The 19,806-nt window shown below is 33.6% G+C and overlaps 1 protein-coding gene across 1 annotated transcript in view; it reads right to left on the bottom strand.

Moving 5' to 3' along the window:
• The window catches only part of LOC128557915 (uncharacterized), a 37,948-nt gene extending 18,541 nt beyond the window's left edge, over nt 1-19,407 (bottom strand). Inside the window, exon 1 of the mRNA XM_053546577.1 lies at nt 18,696-19,407. Coding sequence (XP_053402552.1) covers nt 18,696-18,932 — 237 coding nt within the window. The 5' untranslated portion in view covers nt 18,933-19,407. The remainder of the gene's footprint in view (nt 1-18,695) is intronic.
• Between the last annotated feature and the right edge of the window lie 399 nt (nt 19,408-19,806).

The following is a 19,806-nucleotide window of genomic DNA, read 5'->3' as shown; positions in this document are numbered from 1 at the left end:
TAATGATATTATTGATTCTTTTAAATGCAATTAGCAGTCTCAAAAGCGCCAGGAGAGCCAGTTGCCAATTCGCGATATGTTTCAGAAAAGCCTTTTTTTCAGACACATATGCATAAAATAATTCAATTTTACATATATTTTGTTCTTTCATATCAATATCCGACACTTTCAACGTATAGGTTAGTCCTGGAAATACTCAGGAAAGCCAGTTGCCAATTCGCGTGCGAATAACCAACTGCCTACTGGTAGACAGTTGGTTATTGAACATTTTACAGACAGCCAGTGTTTAGGTCGAAAATGATAAATAATTTATTTTAATCCTTGTTTTGTTCTTTAATGTTTTTTTTTTATTCCTTTAAATGCATTCAAAACAAAAAAAAAGAACAATTCTTTTTACGCCTTAAAAATGGCATCAACAATCTTACTGCTACATGTCGCGTCAACATTAAATCGCCCCTGTTTAATATACGCACTATTGTGTGTTCTATATACTTACTAAAGGTTAGGGTTATGTTTAACATAGGGTTTACTAGTGTATATTCAATGTATGCGTAAACTCAATGCGTGAGATTTAATGCCGACTACAAGTAGATAGTTGTTTTTTTGCACGCCACAGGCTCTCCTGAATGTTTCCAAATGAAAGTGTCAGATATTGATGTGTAAGTACAAACTAAATGTTTAAATGGATATATCTATTAATATTGAATACTTCTATGACTTTCGACCGAAATAGTGAATTTTTGACAAATGTAAAATAACCAGCTGCATACCATTAAATATATTCACATGGCAGCAAGTCACCAATTAAAATCCTCGGGAAAACAAAGCTGCAGGTCAAGTTCAATAACACCGTTCATGAGATCGAGTTTCAAGAAGTTTCAAGTCATAAATCAAGCTGGACGAGGAATCTTAGGTCATAAATCGGTTGTGCTAATGGGGATATTACGCATCGGAATTTAAGCAATGTGCAGAGTTCATCAGGGCTGAACATCTGACTGGGGTTAAAATGCCATTTCAGGACAGGTTCAAAGGCATTGTAAAATTGAAAGAATATCAGTTAAAGGCACACCAAACCAGTTGCTCAACCCACGAGAAAAGTAACCTTCCAAATTGGAAAAAAATGTTGAAAACGAAAACAGACAAAAAAAAAAGATAAATAAACAAAAAACTGGTCTTCCTGAAAAATGCCGAAAAACAAACTGTTAGTAGAATTTGTAGTCTCATATTGCTAATATCCAGCAATATGTAGACTACAAAAGAGAAAAAGAGTTATATATAACTTATATATATTTTTTATTGATTATTAAAAGAATAAGTGCTTTTGTTGTATGTATAGTATATTGTAAACAAATCTGATATGCACCACTCATTTACCTTTCTGTACGTCTGTTTCATTTTTAACCATAATTTAAATGTAATTTAATTCACAAGTTTTTGGTTATTGCTTTGATATTTTCAATAACTAAATAGTCGAGTTGAGGTGTTTCAAATTCATGATTTATATATAGTCTACAATATCATAATGAGCCGCGCCATGAGAAAACCAACATAGTGGTCAGGATCCATGCTGTTCGCTAACGGTTTCTCTAATTGCAATAGACTTTGAAAGTGAACAGCTAGCTTGGATACTGACCATACTGTACAGATGCGCAGACTGGTCTGGATCCATGCTGGTCGCAAACACACTATGTTGGTTTTCTCATGGTGCAGCTCATATAACAATGTTTTTGTTTTACACATTCCTTCTAATTATTTCACACACTGTCCAGTGTAATTACCAAAGTTGACCACTGCCGTAATCTATAGTCCCGCTGCTGAGTGTTAATGTCTATTTTATTGACTTGGGAGTAATATTAATGACATGCATCGTCTAAGCAATCTAGGACCTGATATATGATGTGGTAAATGCACTTCCGCATTTGACCTTTTTATACAAAGACATAAATCCACTACGCATAATGACATAATGATTATATTATCAAATATCCTCTTCATATAATTTAATAACGACTCTATTATACGGCAGCGCAAGCTTCGTGTGAGGATTTGGGGACCGTTTTTTTCTTTTTAAAAAGTATCCGCTTTATATAAAGAAGTACTTACTTTATGTAATGGTATTTGAACGAACTCCATGTAAAGAAATATGTATTATATAAAAGGATGAAACAACTTAATATAAAAAAGTTTGCACTTTAAATAATGCCAAATATGCAAGCAGTTCTTTGTTGCATAATAAAATTTCAGTTGCTATTACTATTTTTCTTGTTTTGTTGCTTCTATATAATAAAGTGAATAACGTGTTATTGATATTGTCAACCCAAAAACTGAATTGTCATCCGAGCCGATGCAGTGAGGGTGTCGTTGACATTTTTATCATTTTAGACTAAAAATGGACTTTCTTGAAAATGTCGATTTACTAACTTTCTACCAGTAGGCATTTGGTAATTCACAAGCGAATTGGCAACAGACATACCATGGTGTTCCCTGGATCTATTTACTTGTTGAAAATATTTGATACTGAAAGAACAAAATTTATGTAATTATATGAATTATTTTATGCACATGTGTCTGAAAAATCGGCTTTTCTGAAACATATCGCGAATTGGCAACTGGCTCTCCTGGTGAATTTTCAGACTGTTGAATGCATTTAAAAGAATAAATACTAACATAAAAGAACAAAAAAAAGGTTTGAATGATTTTTTTATCATGTTCTACCAAAACAATGACTGTCAGTAAAATGTCGAATAACAAACTGCCTACCAGTAGGCAGTTGGTTATTTGCACGCGAATTGGCAACTGGCTCTCTTGAGTGTTTCCAAGACTGACCTATACGTTGGAAGTGTCTGATATTGATACGAAAGAACAAAATATATGTAAAATTGAATTATTTTATTCATATGTGTTTGAAAAAAAAGGCTTTTCTGAAACATATCCCGAATTGGCAACTGGCTCTCCTGGTGCATTTTGAGAATTTTGAATGCATTGAAAGGAATAAAAATTAACATTAAAGAACAAAACAAGGATAAGAATGAATTATTTATCATTTTCGACCTACACAGAGAATGTCTGTAAAATCTCGAATAACCAACTGCCTACCAGTAGGCAGTTGGTTATTCGCACGCGAATTGGCAACTGGCTCTCCTGCGTGTTTCCAAGACTGACCTATACGATGACAGTGTCGGATATTGATACGAAAGAACAAAATATATGTAAAACTGAATTATTTTATGCATATGTGTCTGAAAAAATCGGTTTTTCTGAAACATATCGCGAATTGGCAACTGGCTCTCCTGGTGCATTTTGAGACTGTTGGATGCATTGAAAGGAATAAATATTAACATTAAAGAACGAAACAAGGACTAGATTGATTTTTTTATCATTTCCGACCAAAACTATGACTGTCTGTAAAATGTCGAATAACCAACTGCCTACCAGTAGGCAGTTGGATATTTGCACGCGAATTGGCAACTGGCACTTCTGAGTGTTTTCAAGACTGACCTATACGTTGAAAGTGTCGGATTTTGATACGAAAGAACAAAATATATGTAAAATTGATAAAATTGAATTATTTTATTCATATTTGTCTGAAAAATCGGCTTTTCTGAAACATATCGTGAATTGGCAACTGGCTCTCCTGGTGAATTTTGAGACTGTTGAATGCATTTAAAAGAATAAATACTAACATAAAAGAACAAAACAAGGGTTAGAATGAATTTTTTTATCATGTTCTACCAAAACAATGACTGTCAGTAAAATGTCGAATAACCAACTGCCTACCAGTAGGCAGTTGGTTATTCGCACGCGAATTGGCAACTGGCTCTCCTGAGTGTTTCCAAGACGGACCTATACGTTGGAAGTATCGGATATTGATACGAAAGAAAAAAATATATGTAAAATTGAATTATTTTATTCATATGTGTTTTAAAAAAAAGGCTTTTCTGAAACATATCCCGAATTGGCAACTGGCTCTCCTGGTGCATTTTGAGAATTTTGAATGCATTGAAAGGAATAAAAATTAACATAAAATAACAAAACAAGGGTTAGAATGATTTTTTTATCATGTTCTACCAAAACAATGGCTTTCTGTAAAATGTCGAATAACCAACTGCCTACCAGTAGGCAGTTGGTTATTCACACGCGAATTGGCAACTGGCTCTACTGAGTGTTTCCAAGACTGACCTATACGTTGAAACTGTCGGATATTGATATGAAAGAACAAAATATATGTTAAATAGAATTATTTTAATCAGATGTGTCTGAAAAATCGGCTTTTCTGAAACATATCGCGAATTGGCAACTTGCTCTCCTGGTGCATTTTGAGACTGTTGAATGCATTGAAAGGAATAGATATTATAATTAAAAAAACAAGGGTAAGATTGATTTTTTATCATTTTCGACCAAATCTATGACTGTCTGTAAAATGACGAATAACCAACTGCCTACCAGTAGGCATTTGGTTATTCGCACGCGAATTGGCAACTGGCTCTCCTGAGTGTTTCCAAGACTGACCTATACGTTGAAAGGGTCGGATATTGATACGAAAGAACAAGATATATGTAAAATTGAATTATTTTATTCATATGTGTCTGAAAATTTGGCTTTTCTGAAACATATCGCGAATTGGCAACTGGCTCTCCTGGTGCATTTTGAGACTATTGAATGCATTGAAAGGAATAAATATTAATATTAAAGAACGAAACAAGGACTAGATTGATACTTTTTATTATTTTCGACCTAAACAATGACTGTCTGTAAAATGCTGAATAGCCAACTGCCTACCAGTAGGCAGTTGGTTATTCGCACGCGAATTGGCAACTGGCTCTCCTAAGTGTTTCCAAAACTTACATATACGTTGAAAGTGTCAGATATTGATACGAAATAACAAAATATATGTAAAATAGAATTATTTTATTCATTTGTGTCTGAAAAATCGGCTTTTCTGAAACATATCGCGAATTGGCAACTGGCTGTTCTGGTGCGTTTTGCGACTGTTGAATGCATTTGAAAGATAAATACTTACATAAAACAACAAAACAAGGGTAAGAATGAATTTTTTATCATTTTCTACTAAAGCTATGAATGTCAGTAAAATGTCGAATAACCATCTGCCTACCAGTAGGCAGTTGGTTATTCGCACGCGAATTGGCAACTGGCTCTGCTGAGTGTTTCCAAGACTGACCTATACGTTGGAAGTGTCTGATATTGATATGAAAGAATAAAATATCTGTAAAATTGAATTATTTTATGCATATGTGTCTGAAAAATCGACTTTTCTGAAACATATCTCGAATTGGCAACTGGCTCTCCTGGTGCATTCTGAGACTGTTGAATGCATTTAAAGGAATAGATATTAACATTAAAGAACGAGACAAGGAGTAGATTGATTTTTTTTTATCATTTTTAACCAAAACTTTGACTGTCTGTAAAATGTTGAATAACCAACTGCCTACCAGTATGTATTTGGTTTATTCGCACGCGAATTGGCAACTGGCTCTCCTGATTGTTTCCAAGACGGACCTATACGATGAAAGTGTCGGGTATTGATACAAAGGAACAAAATGTATGTAAAATTGAATTATTTTATTTATATGTGTCTGAAAAATCGGCTTTTCTGAAACATATCGCGAACTGTCAACTGGCTCTCCTGGTGCTTTTGAGACTGCTGAATGCATTTAAAGGAATAAATATTATCATTAAAGAACAAAACAAGGGTTAGAATAAATGTTTTATAATGTTCTACCAAAACACTGACTGTATGTAAAATGTCGAATAATTATTCACACGCGAATCGGCAACTGGCTCTCCTTAGTGTTTCCAAGACTGATCTTTAGGTTGAAAGTGTCAGATATTGATATGAAAGACCATATAAAATGTCATATTGAATGATTTTATCAATTTGTAACTGAAAAAAGAAGCTTTTCTGAAACATATCGCGAATTGACAACTGGCTGTCAAGGTACTTTTTGAGACTGCTGAATGCATTTTAAGAAATGAAGATTAATATTAAAGAACAAAACATGGATAAGAATGATTTTTCATCAGTATGTTTTAAAAGGTAATCAGACTTGCTTATACATTTTGAATAACCAACTGGCAACTAGTACGTAGTTGGTTATTCGAATGTTCAACTACCAACTACCAACTGCCTACCAACTTTACTGTCATATAAAACATTCATAATATATTTATAATAATTCTATCAACAAGTAGGTTTAAATGTGTCGTTAAAGTTGCTAATAGAAGACGCATATGTTAATATGTAATAGTTATAGTATGTGTGAGAGTGTGTTACCAGGATATATCAGAGCTAGGGGTACATCGAGGGTATTTTTCTCTGCACATATCGTCGAGGCCGGTAGGCCGAGACAGATATGTGAAGAGAAAAATAACGAGATGTACCCCTAGCTCTGATATATCCTGGTAACACACGAGCACTACATATTATAACTGTTTTATCGCATAGTTTATCATTAAAATTTATATATCATTTTCATTTAAATTTGTTTATTATTATTTTTACTATTTTGATTCCCTTTCTGCACCTCGCTGACTGAAACACTAAAACTTCTGTTTTAGAAAATGTGTTCCCCAGATAAAAGTACCCAACAAATTTCTGCATTGGTTTTAAATCTTTGCATTTCATTGGCCAGACATATTGTAAAACTTGTTGTTTTGTTTGTAAAAAAAAATCAAAGAAAAAGAAACATTTGAGAAATCTCAGAATTTCATATATTTCATGTATTTCTGAATTTGGCAATAACTATCAAGTTTTTGAAATATTCTAGTTTATTTATTCTTTTACTTTATAAATGTAGGTGTTTGTGACATTTCTCTGTGAACTGTAAATTGGAGCTAAAATCATCTTTTCTTTGAAAGGAAAAAATTATACTCCCTTGATAGGACCTCAATAGAGAAAAAGTGTTCCGATATATATCGGTTTCGCATCTTTTAATCAAAAAAATCATACGGAGCACAGGCCTCGACCACAAATTTTCCTTCTTCTTTAAATTAACAAACCTATTTAATTCAAAAATATATTTAAATTTGTGTGGTCGAAGCCTGTGCTGATAGTGAAACATTAATTTTTATGTCCCCTGGTGTCCAACGAAAAGTGTTCAATGCACTGGTAAATCCAAGGATTACGTAGATGGTTGTGAAATGTGCTTGATATTTTATAAAGAAATCTAGATTAGAAGCAATAAATTTTTACCACACAATATTGTCTGTTATTATTCTTTACTATGTTGATCAATTCAACGGAATAAATACCCTGGTAGCTGACGACAACAACAACAACAACCACCAAGACAACAACAACAACAACAACAACAACATTGCATTGTTTACACTCTACCTAGCAACATGAGAGGGTAAAAAATATATCGTAATCTTCGCTCGAATCTACAACGATTTCTCTGAAGAGATGTGATTTACTGAATTACTATGGACCCTCTGTAGCCAGAAAAAAATCATCCACTGATCAAGTGAGTAGATTTATTTGACACTAATCAAAAAATCAAAATGAAACCATCGATGAAAATGAAACCAAAGACGATTTATTTAAGCCATCGCACCGTAATGGAAAAATTTACTGATCTGAATTGCAAAATTACCTTTTTAAGTATACATAAATGATGGCTTCTTGAACAGACGAATTGTAATTGTCAAAATACTTCGCCCACTTTCAGTCAATATTTACTAAACTAAATATAGACTGCTTAAAATAGTAACATGCTTCTGTTCTTATATAATTCCATGGACCACTTTTGTAACAGAAAATTAGCACAGTGGATACGTCACTGTCTCAAGAACTGAAAGACCGAAGATCGAATTTTGACTTTTTATATTTTTTTATTGTTTTTTTTTATTTTCACTGTTTATTTCAAATTCAATAAAATGCATTTTAATCTAAATATTACAAAGATAATGCCATCATAGATAGAATGTTTTACAGAAAAACAACGTAATGATATAATGTTTTATAGAAACTGATAACTTCCCCGCATGAATTAGTGGTTGATATAAATTGTATGTTTAAAATACAATGAACATCCGTCTTTCTTGAACCTCTGGAATTTGTATACAGTGTCTTCTGCGGAGCTTATTGAGAGGGTATCAACGTGACCGCAAACAATAGATGACCGAAAATAATTGATCATTGATTTTTAGCTTATTTAAAATCGCAATAGGTACCCGATAACAGGAGTTTCCAGAAGACTGTTTGTTACCTTAGTATGACGATGGTGCGTAAAATACGGTAACGAGGACGCTTTAATTTCAGAGTCATTAACTGGTTCTTAAGCATAACAGTGTAAATCAAGTTAACACTGGACTCCCTTTTTCCAATGTTATTCATTTAATAAGAGTTGCGGGAGCTCGAACTCATGGTCCCTGTTTCCGTAGGCAGATAGTTACCACTGAATCATTCTCACACCGTATTAATCATTGAACACACGGATTTTAACGCTTTTATGTTAAAAACAAAACAAAACAAAAAACAAAACCAACTGTTACAATGCTTCATAATAAATAAAATTAACAATTTCACTTGCTGCTTTTAAAGGATGCTAATATGTGCATAATTTTACGAATATTCACTAATGTGGACGTTATTTTTTTTTTTTTTCAGAATGCCAAAGTTTTATCCATGTGCTGTGTGTCAAAAAAGAACAAAACCAAAAGAACGAAGGTCAATAAACAAAGACATTAAGAAATATCTACAGAGAAGATTGTTTATTGAGACCAAAGAAAGTGACATTATATATGTAACAAGTGCAGACACAAGTATTATGTGGCAGAAACAGTGACTTACAAAAGAAATGGAAACAATCGGTCAGATCCAGAATATATTCCATCAACAACACAACCAATGAGCAAAAGTACTCCAGTTAGTCCACCATCAGTAAGTTTAAATTTGAAAACTACAAGCAAAACTCATTCTCGATGTTTAGTGTGCAAGCGACCGGGTCCGAAGCTTGTTGTTCTGTCGTCTGATGCCAGATTCAGTGTATTTCTGGAACAGAATATACTAATACCTGCTGGTTCTAGATGTTGTCCTGTCCATCTGTATGAAGGACTTCTCAGTGCCACTTCTTTGGAAAATGTGCCAGTCATAGAAAATGCTTATGTAAACAGGACATTCATTCTTAAACTTCTTACACAAATGCGGGAAGTGTGTCACAGCAGACAAAACAAACTTGATTTTGATTATTTGAAAGACTCTGATTATGAAAGCTTGACTGGTTTAAACCATACTCAGTTTGATGATGTTTTTCGCCACATAGCAGACAAACTCCGAAATACACCAGTCAGATCTGCACGTACTACACTTGGTATATTTCTGTTAAAGATGAAGTCAGGTTTATCAAACAAGTTACTGTCAACACTGTTTGGAATTAGCAGATCAAGCATCCGACGTGCCATTTCGTCTGCCAGACATGCTCTGATGAGAGGATTTGTTCCTTTGTACCTCGGTATTGAAAGCCTGACAAAGGAAGATATAATAAACAACCATACCAGACCGTTAGCAAAGTCTTTGTTTAACGCGAACAATGGACAACTGATACTCGTTCTTGATGGCACATACGTATACATCCAAAAGAGCAACAACTTCAGCTTTCAAAGACGTACTTATTCAATGCACAAAGGTCGTCCCTTAATTAAGCCCATGGTTATAGTAACGACAACAGGATATTTTGTCACTATCATGGGCCCTTACTTTGCTGATTCAAAAAATAATGATGCGTCCATTCTAAATCATATGTTAAAAACAAATACAGAGGAAATCAGAAACTTCGTACAAGAAGATGATGTATTTGTAGTTGATAGGGGTTTTCGGGATTCTCTGTCACTTCTGGAGGATTTGGATATTAGAGCTGAGATGCCATCGTTTATCAATAAAGGTCAGAAGCAGATGCCTTGTGAAGATGCAAACAACAGTAGATTTGTTACAAAGGTAAATACTAGTCGGTTTTATTACTATATGGAAAGTCAATTTTGCATCAAATATAACTGAAAATACAGTAAATGAGTTTATAATGTAAGCCTTAGTGCCGAGTTAGACACATTTAAGTTATGATGATATTAGATAAAGCAATTAATACACGTTTATAAAACTCATGTAATATCGTATTACATTATTATTATATATTATACATATATTAAATATGTAGGGGGAAAATGCGGTCATACATGTACAGGTACGCTGTATATTTCCTTTGTAATTTCAACGCGTTTGCAGGTAATTCACTAGTCTTTCTTTATAAACTCTACCTGTAAAACTGAAACTGCAAATATCGTTTGATTGGGATCATCTGCCATTTTCAGCAGATGTTTATTATTATATGTACGTACATATACATGTTAACGGAAGAACTATCTTTGCTTTTAAACCCATTCTAAACTGTTTAAAACTAACAGTACTGTATGCATTAATTATTACGTCTATGCATACGTGTCGTCTGCTACTAGTAGATTTTCACATCATGAATTAAATATCTTAATTAAATGAGCTGCGCCATGAGAAAACTAATATAACGGCTTTGTGACCAGCATGGATTCAGATCAGCCTGCGCATCCACGCAGTCTGGCCAGGATCCATGCTGTTGGCTTTCAAAGCGCATGGATCTTGACCAGACTGCGCGGATGTGCAGGCTGGTCAGGACCCATGCTGGTCGCAAAGCCACTATGTTGGTTTTCTCATGGCGCTGCTCAAATGTAATATTCATTAAGTTTTAAAAGTAATTGATATAGTACATTCTAAGTCAAGTCCATGAGGTTTAATTACCATCGCCATTATATTTCGTAATTGGGACTATATAAGCACTTTCTTAAGTACGAGTAAGTAGGTTTTTTTTTTCAAATACAGATCGTAAAAATTGACTGGTGATCTACTTCATTAACTTACCTTTCTTTTTACATTCTTTGTGCATGTTTTGTGTTATATCTTACAGATTCGTTGGGTAGTTGAATCAGCAAATGCCCGAATTAAAAGTTGGAAGTATTTCAATTACGTTCTGCCAACTAATCAAATTCCATACATTGGAGACTACCTGAGAATAGTATGTGCGCTTTCGAATAAGTATTTCCAGCCACTATGCTCTCCTCACAGTGAAGATGGTGACACTCGTTTGGCTTCGAGGATGCTGTCATTATCATCTGGTGGTAACATTTTGAAGTCTTATGTTGAAGCAAATAATGTTGAAAGAAGGTCTGCACTCTGGAAACCGGTAAGTGATGTTGTACTTGACAATTTTCCGAGGTTCACCGAGGAGCAACTACGCTCATTGACATGTGGCGTATATCAACTGAAAATGTCTTCGAGCTACATACAAGAGCATTTAGATGGCAACTGTGATATACAGGTACATGTAGACGACAATGACTTGTTACGCGTTTGGATTCAAAGTCGTCATACGTCGTCAAGGAAATATCTTCTATGGATCAGATATTCGTCGTCTGATATTATTGCATGGTACTGTAAATGTCGTGCCGGAGAACGTGTTGTCGGCATGTGTTCTCACATTGCCTCTGTTGTTTGGTATCTTAGTTATGCGCGACATTTAGAGAGTAACATTTATGGAGTTCAAAACTGGGGAGAATATCTCGCTGATGCTAGCAAAATACCAGAGCCAATAGATTTGTCAGATTCAGAAAGTGAAGCCAGTATTATAGAAGAGTGACTGTTTATACGGTGCTAGATAAATATGTTACAAGTTGTTGTAAAAGTATAGATATTGTAAGACAGTAAGATTTTTACGACAGAAGTGTCATAGTTAGACGTATTACATTTGTTTATTTTCGGTTATCGTTTCAACATTCTTTCATGTACACTGTTGTATTTACGTCATTTGCATTTGGCAATTATAAAAATGGTGACGTTTTGACTGATTCAAATTAATATGTTTCTGACTGATTCAAATTAATATGTTGTAAATGGAAACTCTTGTTGTCTGTTATATCTGTATTAAAAACAATATTGCAGAATTCAAAAAACGTTCATTTATGACCGATAATCATCGCCGTTCTACATATTATATAGAGATTGAATCTAAGTAATTCTATGTCCTATTTGGTTAAGATTTTATTTAAGCTTGTTGGATTGGATTGAAACTTCACTCACATGTTCATTGTGATGAGATGACATGCAATTTTCAAATTGGATAACTCCGTTTCACTTCTTTAAACAGTTATCTCCATTTTCGACTACCGTTTTCATAAGTGATAAGGTTTTTGAACAGCCAAACGTTGCAAGTTGTTTATGAATATTTATTAATGTAATTGTTGTAGCATGCATAGTATACTTGTATTCCTGGATTTTATTTCAGCAAACGCTTATAAAATCAGAAAGAAAACATAAGCGTCGGTCATTAAAGAGGAAACATGCATTTTTTCCGATATCCCTAAGATATATCAATTCTAAAGCGTATCCGAAGTTATATCGTAAACATTCAGTCATTGCGATAGAGCTTGTTTATTAGTCATCTGGAACTATTTTAAGTACTTTTGCACTGATTTAGATATTGCAATCTTTGTTGGCGATCGTAATTTTGCGGTTTCCGGTTCAGGCGGTAACAAGGCTCTGTCCATATGCCACTTAAACAGTTTCGAACGCGTTGGATACTCGTACAGTCTTGTTTTCCTAAAATCAGAAGACGGAAATGAATGAAAACTTATGAACTATTTTTAAGCATTATGTTCCTACAGTAAGGTATGAAAATGTGTAGACAAGTTTCATATAATACGAGTTTTGAAGGCACCATTGAACAAAAATAGAAAGCTCTGTCCTGTATGCCGGAACTACAAGTAATACATGTGAAAGACTTATCAGTATACTGTTCATTCAATATATCGCTACTTCCTCCGTCCATATCGCAATTCTTGTCCGGCACCACTGACTGGAATTAAGCGAAACTTCGAGAGAAGCTTCTGTCCATAATAATAGGATTCGGTCCAGTTTCGAGTTATTATCCTTTATTCATTTAATTTAATGTACTATAGTTACAGGTTACGAGAAATATGCACGAGTTCTGCAACAGAAATATTGCGCGATTTTAGCAACGCAATATTTTTCCGTTAAAGAATGCATATTTATTGATCCATAGATAATAACATTTTGATTTCATACGTATCTACAAGTATAAATATAATGTAAATATTTCGAATTTGTTAAATAGCCTGAATGATTGACAATACTGAACTAAAAAAAGAATTTATGCAATGACACACATTAAATTAAAAAATACGTCGCGCATCCGATATGAAATGCAGGCGTCAGTGTATGGAAATACTGACCTGTCGGTACCATAGTTACTTAACGGGGAATAGAAACAAGAATGTAATAACTCCATTTATTATATACTATATTATTTTTCTCTTAGAACTAACTGCTGGTGTTCCGAGAAACATTTTTTGTAAGTTTTACTGCTAAAACAAATAGTTTGCCCAGTCAATGAATTCCGCTCTTGTGCGTTAAATATGAAATAGTTTTAGATATTTTGCGTAACATGCATTGGTTTTACCGATAGTTTCTTGTTATAAACTGATTTAAATAGACAATTTAAAATGAACCTACTGTAATTTCTTTTGCATTTATCAGATTTTTATCAATGAACAATACACTTTTATACATATGATCAGGCAGTAAAATAATTGAAAAAAACCGCCTTATGTGAATAACATTAAACGTAGTTCTTATCGTATTGTATTTTATTCACTTTGTTATCATTACATCATATGAATGTATTATAAACATGTATTGAAAAGACATTAAATGTTTTTACTGAAATCAGGTTGTTATTAATACACGACAAGACTGATTAGATACAAACTGTGTCATATTATTTTCTAATATCTATATAACCTATACTGTGTTGGTGCGCCGTAAAACCCAAATAAATAAATAAATACTCTTCTGATGGAATAGGTGATAACAAATCAGAAGCGTACTAGAACGTTGGTGAAATGGCAAAAATCAGTTTGGTGCCAAAAGACTCACTTTTTCAATTCGCGGCCCGACAATCGACGTAGGAGCCAACTGTTGACTTTTCGAACTCAATCAGACCCTAAAATTAATCACGTTTCTATAATAACCATGTTCAATACGCTATATTTTTATATAATAACTATGTTCTATGTAAAAAAGACACATATTACTCTAATGTAATAGATGATAACTAATCAGAAGCGTATTAGACCGTAGGTGAAATGGTAAAAAGAACAGTTGGTAGCCTTTTCCACTTCGTGGCCCGACAATCGACTTAGGACCCTACTGTTGACTTTCTGAACTCAATCAGACCCTATAATTAACGAAGTCTATATTATCACCATATTCTACTTTCAAAAATACCACATATTGCTCTTCTGATTGAATGACTATAGCAAATCAGAAGCCTACTGTTTTTAGATACATATCAAACGCGCTATATGTTTCATATAATCACTATATTCTACTTTCAGGTTTATTTTAATTCGATTAAAAGATTTAATTCAAGCACACCCTACTTTAGCCCGGCGTATTGTGTATTTCCTATAAGTAGCCGGTAACCAAACATTTTTATCTTTCGTTTTCATTAGTGCGTAAATTGGTTTGTTCCAGCGATTTTGATTGGGTATGCCTTTCATTCAATCTAGTAACCGAGAAATTTAGCGTCAGTAGAGGCCTTTTTGTTGAACGTGTCACAATGACATTTTCAAATTATCTGTAGTAGTGTTATAGAACTATAATTTCAGAAACGGATATAAGATAAGGAATTTTAATGACGTAAAACTTCAAAACGTGACTTTAAAACTAATTTAAAACCTTAATAGACCCTTTTCTGGGTCTCAACAATATAGCATTTGTGATCGTTTTTAAACTGTTATATCATCGCATATTATCAGTTTTATCGCTAAACTATATAAAGGTCAGCGTATATTATTTTGAATTAACGCTGCCTAATTAAAATGATTGAAGTTATGAGCTGTTGAATTGTGTTCATTTTATGCATACGAGTTATCAAATAAATAATGTAAAACCGGTGCCATTGGAAGACGTTGCATCGCACTGAAAAGTCGTTAGGTTATATGAAGAATACGGAAAAACTCCTCAATTTACTTTTGAAGTAGAAACATCATATTGAGACACATTAGAACTTTTCGCGGTTAATATTTTTGTAGGTTTAATCTAAACTTTTTGATATATGTTTTGAAACTTCGAACACTTGTTGCTAGTTGTCATCGCCTTTTAAATTTTTTCTTGAAAATATATTGTTATTTCATTTCGAACTGTTGACTTACTGACTATTGTTCGGACTAAACTGATGTCAAAGTGGTAATGAATATGATAATTATTCTGACTGATAAATTTCTCACCAAGCTTAGGTACAAAATCCCTCTTAAATATTTTAGGTCTCAAAAATCCATAAAAAATGAGTAACATGAAAGCGACTGAGGTACAAACATATTTACATGATTTAGCAAGATATTCTATTAAATAACGATACATCTTGTGCAGAATGTAGTAAATTTGAAACATTGCAGAAAATTTACATTCCTTCTGTTTTTCACCAGTATCTAAATTTTATTCTCAACCGTTTTAAAACAAATTTCTGTGTCAAATATGCATTTTGTGCTAAACTATTTGAAATGAACATTTTAAAACAAATCACCCAAACTGTGAGTGAGTAGATTTCAGTGTTTGACTCGACTGTACAAACTATATGCAAAGCTATCCTGTGTGTTTTCTGTCTGCATCAAAAATCAGATTTCTGTTAAAAAGTTTTGATGTACTTTTACTTTATGTCTGTTATCACTTAAAAGCTGAGCTTTAAACTTGAATGTAAGAAACCGATAGTTCTTAATTATGCCCCCTTTCTAAGGAATTCCAGGCAATTTCACTCATTAATGGCTATAAATCAATGCATTTTCTTAAACAATTTTTTTAAGATAATGCCTCTTTTCACCATACAGCTTTGAAATATTCAACATGCTGCTTCTACGACAGCTTTAACTATTATATGCTATGACGCGGTTCATTTACACTATTGTATGGCGTTGTATTCATTGATGAAATATTTTTGTTAGAAAGCTATTGAATACTCGATCGGCTGCTGTTGTCACTGAATAGCTCTTATTACAGATTACACACATCAACAAAATTTATTTTTGATAGAATAAGTGATACGTCTTGTGACTATTCTGTTTTTCTATACACTCTTGTATAAAACCCTAGACTATTGTTTCTTATGTACTTTTAGACGGCGAAACTACATTGTGAAAACTATGTCTTTACCACACTGCAATACACGACAAACACATTTCAGTATCAAAGAAAAACAACGTCTTTCAAACGTTGTGAAAAAGGCGTCTTTCCAAGGTGGCAAAAAAGACGTCAACGCACCTTTCGGTATCAACCAAAGACACAAAGTTTGTCCAGTGTTGTGAAAAAGACGGCTTTCAACGTTGCAAATACGATGTCAACACACCTTTCATTATCAACCAGAAAACAACGTTTCATCAAAGTTGTGAAAAAGGCGTCTTTCCAACGTTGCAAAAAAGACATCTTTCTCACGTTGTGTAAAGACGTAAATGCACCTTTCATAATCAACAAAAAGCAACGTCTTTACAACGTCAGGAAAAGACGTGATATCAACGTTGAAAGAAAGTGGTGTGTTTCCTGGGCTACGTATATCCGGAATATACAGACTCGAATACTTGTTCCGTCTATTCTAATATACGGGGAAGTATACGGGGAAAAGATCTAAGACCATTCGAAAACGAGAAATAAAATCTTTGTTGAAAAAATAATAACTGGAATATTTCATATATATTAGGGATATATATATATATATATATATATATATATATATATATATATATATATATATATATATATATATTTTATATATATATATATATATATATATTATATATATTCGGGATACGTATACGGATCCGGTATATACATGAAATATACGGGCTTCCCGTACACTAGATGTTCCAAATACTGGATCCTATATTAGGTCCCTAAATTTGTGATATACATCTCGTATACTCCCGTATTTTCGAAATATACGAGACCATACACTCTCGTATATCGACCCTCATTTTGCAGATTAATTATCTCGGATGAAAATCATCTCAAATCGGGGTCGTGAGTTCGATCCTCAGGCGGGGCGTGTTCTCCGCGACGATTTGATAAACGACATTGTGTCTGAAATCATTAATCCTACACCTCTGATTTGTTTGGGGAAGTTGGCAGGTACTTGTGGAGAACAGATTTGTACTGGTACAGAATCAATGAACACTAATTATGTTAATTGCCCGCCGTTACATGACTGAAATACTGTTGAAAGACGGCGTGAAACCCAAAACAAACAAATACAATCTACTTACTATCTCAAGCACATAATATATTACATCTGGGGTACATTATTATATATGAATGATAAGTTTACTTTTGAACGCAAAAAGTACTATATGAAGACATTTTAAATTGGTTTTGCCCCCCCCCCCTCCCCCCACCCCGCAAATAAAAGAAAAATATCGTTTATGTACAACGTCTTACATGGAGACGGAGACAAGTGCATATCAAGCACACATGATATTATCTTATTATCTCAGTAAAATATACGAGGAATAAAACGCAGATAAATAATAACAGGTTCTGATTCAGAGTGTTCATGGGAAATTATTTATGGCATTCGGAATGCACCTCAATGCCTTAAACTATAGATTAAACTGTTTAACCTAGTGTTTAAGACCTCTTAAAATCATAGTTTTAAGTGCGGTATGCACAATAATGTTTAAACCGTGGTTTTAAGTCTTATACTACGGTTTAAGGTCACTAAAACCCATAGTTTAACAGACAACCAGCTAAATTGGTTTTAAGTCTTATCTGACCTGTTAAAACAAGGAAATTATGTATTCCACTTTAAACCCTAGTTTATTACTTTAAACTAGGCCGTACAAAGAATCTTTTAAAGTATTTGATTACATTGATATATCAGACCTCTGTCAAAGCTCTGCTTTGCGATGTATGGCTTAAACCGTGTTTGATGCGTTCTCCGCTACCAGGAAATCATTACTTTTTAATATTTAGAATTTCAGTGAAAGTAATTAATGTATGGCAAAAGCGCAACCTAAACTGCATAACATGTTGCTTACCCCTGCTTTTGTTATTTAGAATAGTGATTTAACAGTTACTGTAATAGAAGAAATCTATGCAATAAGGAGTTTCTAAAAACTGTTTTTATTTAAATGTTGTTTATAAACGTTGAAAGATCTTGTTCGTGTCATTTTTTAAAAACTTTTGTGTAATTTTTATATATGTTTATTTGAGAGGGGCTATAGCCAACCGGACTGTTTTGAGACAAACCGCTTGTTTCTACAAGTGGACTGTATGTTGTTGTTTTTTCTTTGACTGTCTCTGATTCTATGACAGATATAGTTTATTTCTCTGTTAGATGCTTGTTTTTTTTTTTTTGAGACTTCTAAATATAAAGCGAATATAAAATTCGTTTAATTACGCAAAACCTCATACTCTCTACGCTTCCTATAAAAGCCAATGCAAAAACAAATAAAGGTAAGTGTGTGGTGGGGGGAGGTGCGGGGGGGGGGGCTTCACGGGAGCATAAGCACCCCAACAAATAACGCAGACGGATTGCTAGCACAAACATTAAGGCCCGAAAGAGTTAAGTGTAATAAATATTACATACCTTGCATACTTCCTGTCCGACTTCCTGTTGTTTCTTGTTCAGAATTTTTGATAAATTATTCCTTTGTTCTAATATAACATTGAATATCGTCACGCTTTCAGTATTTCTAACGGTGTTTGACTGCATCACAAGAGTAGGTGTACACGTGTTTCCACTTGTCATCATAATTTTGTGATAAGCTACGTTTAAGGCCGCGATAGTTAAACCAACTGCAATGTTTTTCAAACATTTTGCCATTTTATCACATATGGTGCAATCTGTTGATTACAAAAAGGAAAACCTATAACGTATTAAGGTATTTGCAGAAATATTATATTTAATTTGCTTCACATGGTTGCCAAGCAAATCTGTAGATACTAAATATATATAAATGTATACATACATTTGTACTGCTAGAGGTGTTGTTGCTGGAATTTGTCTGGTATATTGCGTTTGTAATTGGCTCGTAAGTTTATCTCTACTTAAAATAATTGATAGTGTGAACTATTATCCTCGCCTATCTCTCGTTTAAGAAAGCAAACTGTTCCGCATTTAATCATTTCCTTTGATGCACACAAACTCCATAAATTAGTTGTATCCTCGAGATCAAGTTAACTTCGAAGGACATAATGTATATCTTCTCTCTCCCAATCGGTTATTAGGACTAAAATGTCACTACTGATTTCTGAGACATGATGACAAAGAATTTAACATGTATGCAGGTTTTGAACCAGTAGAAAATAGTGATACAACTCGAATATGTGTATAAAGCAGCATCAAAACACATATCGTGTAATCTACCGTTAATCTAGGCGAGCTTACTACCTAATAAATGTTATAACAATTTTGGCGTTTTGATATGCATTCATTCTAAGCCATGATTTGAAATCTTAGCTTATATCTAACATATATAACGACATAAAACAGGTCAAAAATAACATCAGATTCGTGATCCTGACTTTCTCCTGAAAGTAACAATAATTTTGACGTATTGACTTGCTGTCATTATTTCAAATTCTGAGCCTGGATTTGTCATCTGAAACGATTTGAGATATGGCAAACATAACTCCAGATCCGTAATTATTCTTAGTTGTGACAATTATCACCTTTTAACCTACTTTAACGATTTTGA

The sequence above is a fragment of the Mercenaria mercenaria genome, chromosome 6 (genome assembly GCF_021730395.1).
Source record: "Mercenaria mercenaria strain notata chromosome 6, MADL_Memer_1, whole genome shotgun sequence".
In the NCBI taxonomy this organism is placed as follows: domain Eukaryota; kingdom Metazoa; phylum Mollusca; class Bivalvia; order Venerida; family Veneridae; genus Mercenaria; species Mercenaria mercenaria.
This window is presented reverse-complemented; position numbering and strand designations above follow the sequence as displayed.